General features: G+C 48.8%; 1 protein-coding gene across 1 annotated transcript in view; it reads right to left on the bottom strand.

The window, feature by feature from the left end:
- Positions 1 to 1,552: 1,552 nt before the first annotated feature.
- Positions 1,553 to 1,720, bottom strand: part of LOC125504992 — a 3,369-nt gene continuing 3,201 nt past the window's right edge. The window contains exon 2 of the mRNA XM_048667900.1: positions 1,553 to 1,705. Coding sequence (XP_048523857.1) covers positions 1,553 to 1,705 — 153 coding nt within the window. The remainder of the gene's footprint in view (positions 1,706 to 1,720) is intronic.

Genomic DNA, 1,720 nt, shown 5'->3' on the forward strand with positions numbered 1-1,720 from the left:
CTGTCAGGCCTGTTGCACTGACCAGTCACGTGATCTTACGCCCAGCATTTGAAACACCTAGTGAGGTTTATTCTCTTCTCTATTCGGCAGTTTACAAATCCTATTCTCACTTCTCCCATTTTTTGCAACTCTACAGCTACAGGGGTGGGGACAGCCGCTGTCGCTATTTGTGTATTGTCTCTGGCCGGTGTCAGGTCGCTAAGTTTCAGTCTATCCGGCGTGAGATCGTATTCATTTTTCAGTGTGTCCTCGACTTCTTTTTTTGTCGTCAGTAGGTAATTATGAATACGCTGGTGTTTCGGGTTTCCTCACCCGCATTCCAGATCTTCTGTTCAGATATTTTTCTCTAAAGCCCCTCTTTGATGCTCCTGATGGCATCTGCCTGCGATTGCCGGATGTTAATGTCTGGGGTCGGGTGGTCTCTTGTCTTCTCCAAACCCGACGCCCAAATTCCGCGTGGATGGAACTTTCCCATTTCAGCACACCGTTCACACAGGCGCACTTTAGGGCCCTGTCGAAACTCAGTACCCGCTCTGTCGGCTCGTTAGCGCGCGGCCATATTCCTCTGGCCCCGACAACGATTGGGCAGAAGACAAATGCTTTGCCCGGCCACCTCTTTCGAGCTCCCTCCAAAAATCCCTCGGTAGCGTACTTCGCCTTTTTCTCCGCGTAAGCCACGGCCAATGGTCGACCAGCGCCGCCCCAGGAAACTTGGACGTCGGCTATCACGGTTGTGAGTCCATTGATATGCACCGCCATGTCTGAAATGCCGCCATGGTTTGAAAAGTCGTCAGGACCCCACGTGAGGCTCTAGTTCTACCTCGTAGCGTTTGCCACGCGGCGGACGACGTCGTTGTGTCGCGCAATTTGCGAGTCGTGCGTTGTTGCATGTCATTCTTCATTGTGATGAGCAGTCTGCCTTGCCTAGTGCTTCATATTTCTAGTTTGTTAGTCGCGCCCTTGGTGGTCTTTAACTCTGTTTTCACTTGTTTCAGTGTTTCGCGGTAGCTTCCTGCATTGCCGTCTATTATACCCTAGGGTCGACTATGCCCTCCAGATTTGTTACTATTTTTTCAGAAGGGTTACAGCCGCAGTTTGCACATGTGCCCGTCTGTGCTGGCTCTGTTCCAATGTTTTCAAGTTGGGCCACCCTAAATGTCAGCCGCCCGTTTTCCTCTTTCAGCTTGTCCATCTGCTCCTCAATAGTAGGGGAGGCGGGATTATCCTGTCTGTCTGTGTGGGCTGAACTTTAAATTTTTGATTCAATATAATCCTGCATGCTCTGTTTTTTCAAGATCCCATCTTACTTCTCAGTTGTTTGATCAGCGCCTTCAACTCTTTCTTCGTGTTTTGTTCCACCTGTCGGGCTATATTTGTGCTAATTGTGAAAAGCGCTTTTAGGAAATTCTTCAAGAGCTTGCCTTCTAGGGCGATCTGTTGTGCTACTTTGTGCGGCCGCACTACTGCCTAGACCTTGTCTGGTTTATCTCTATCGTCCTTCTCTTTCATTTCCCTGTTTACTTTTCCAGAGATGTTTGCTCTATCCGGGCTACTAATTATCTGCAAGGATGATGAGAATATTATCCATCACGCGCTGGAAGGTTGCTGGAGCATTCTTCAACCCAAATGGCATGCTAAGGAATTCATAGTGTCCGTTTTCGCTGCTGAAAGCGGTTTTCTCTATGTCGTCTTCGTGCATTTGGATCTGATGAAATCCGCT

The sequence above is a fragment of the Dendroctonus ponderosae genome, unplaced genomic scaffold (genome assembly GCF_020466585.1).
Source record: "Dendroctonus ponderosae isolate FM_Combo_2020 unplaced genomic scaffold, Dpon_F_20191213v2 Dpon_F_20191213_1, whole genome shotgun sequence".
In the NCBI taxonomy this organism is placed as follows: Eukaryota; Metazoa; Arthropoda; class Insecta; order Coleoptera; family Curculionidae; genus Dendroctonus; species Dendroctonus ponderosae.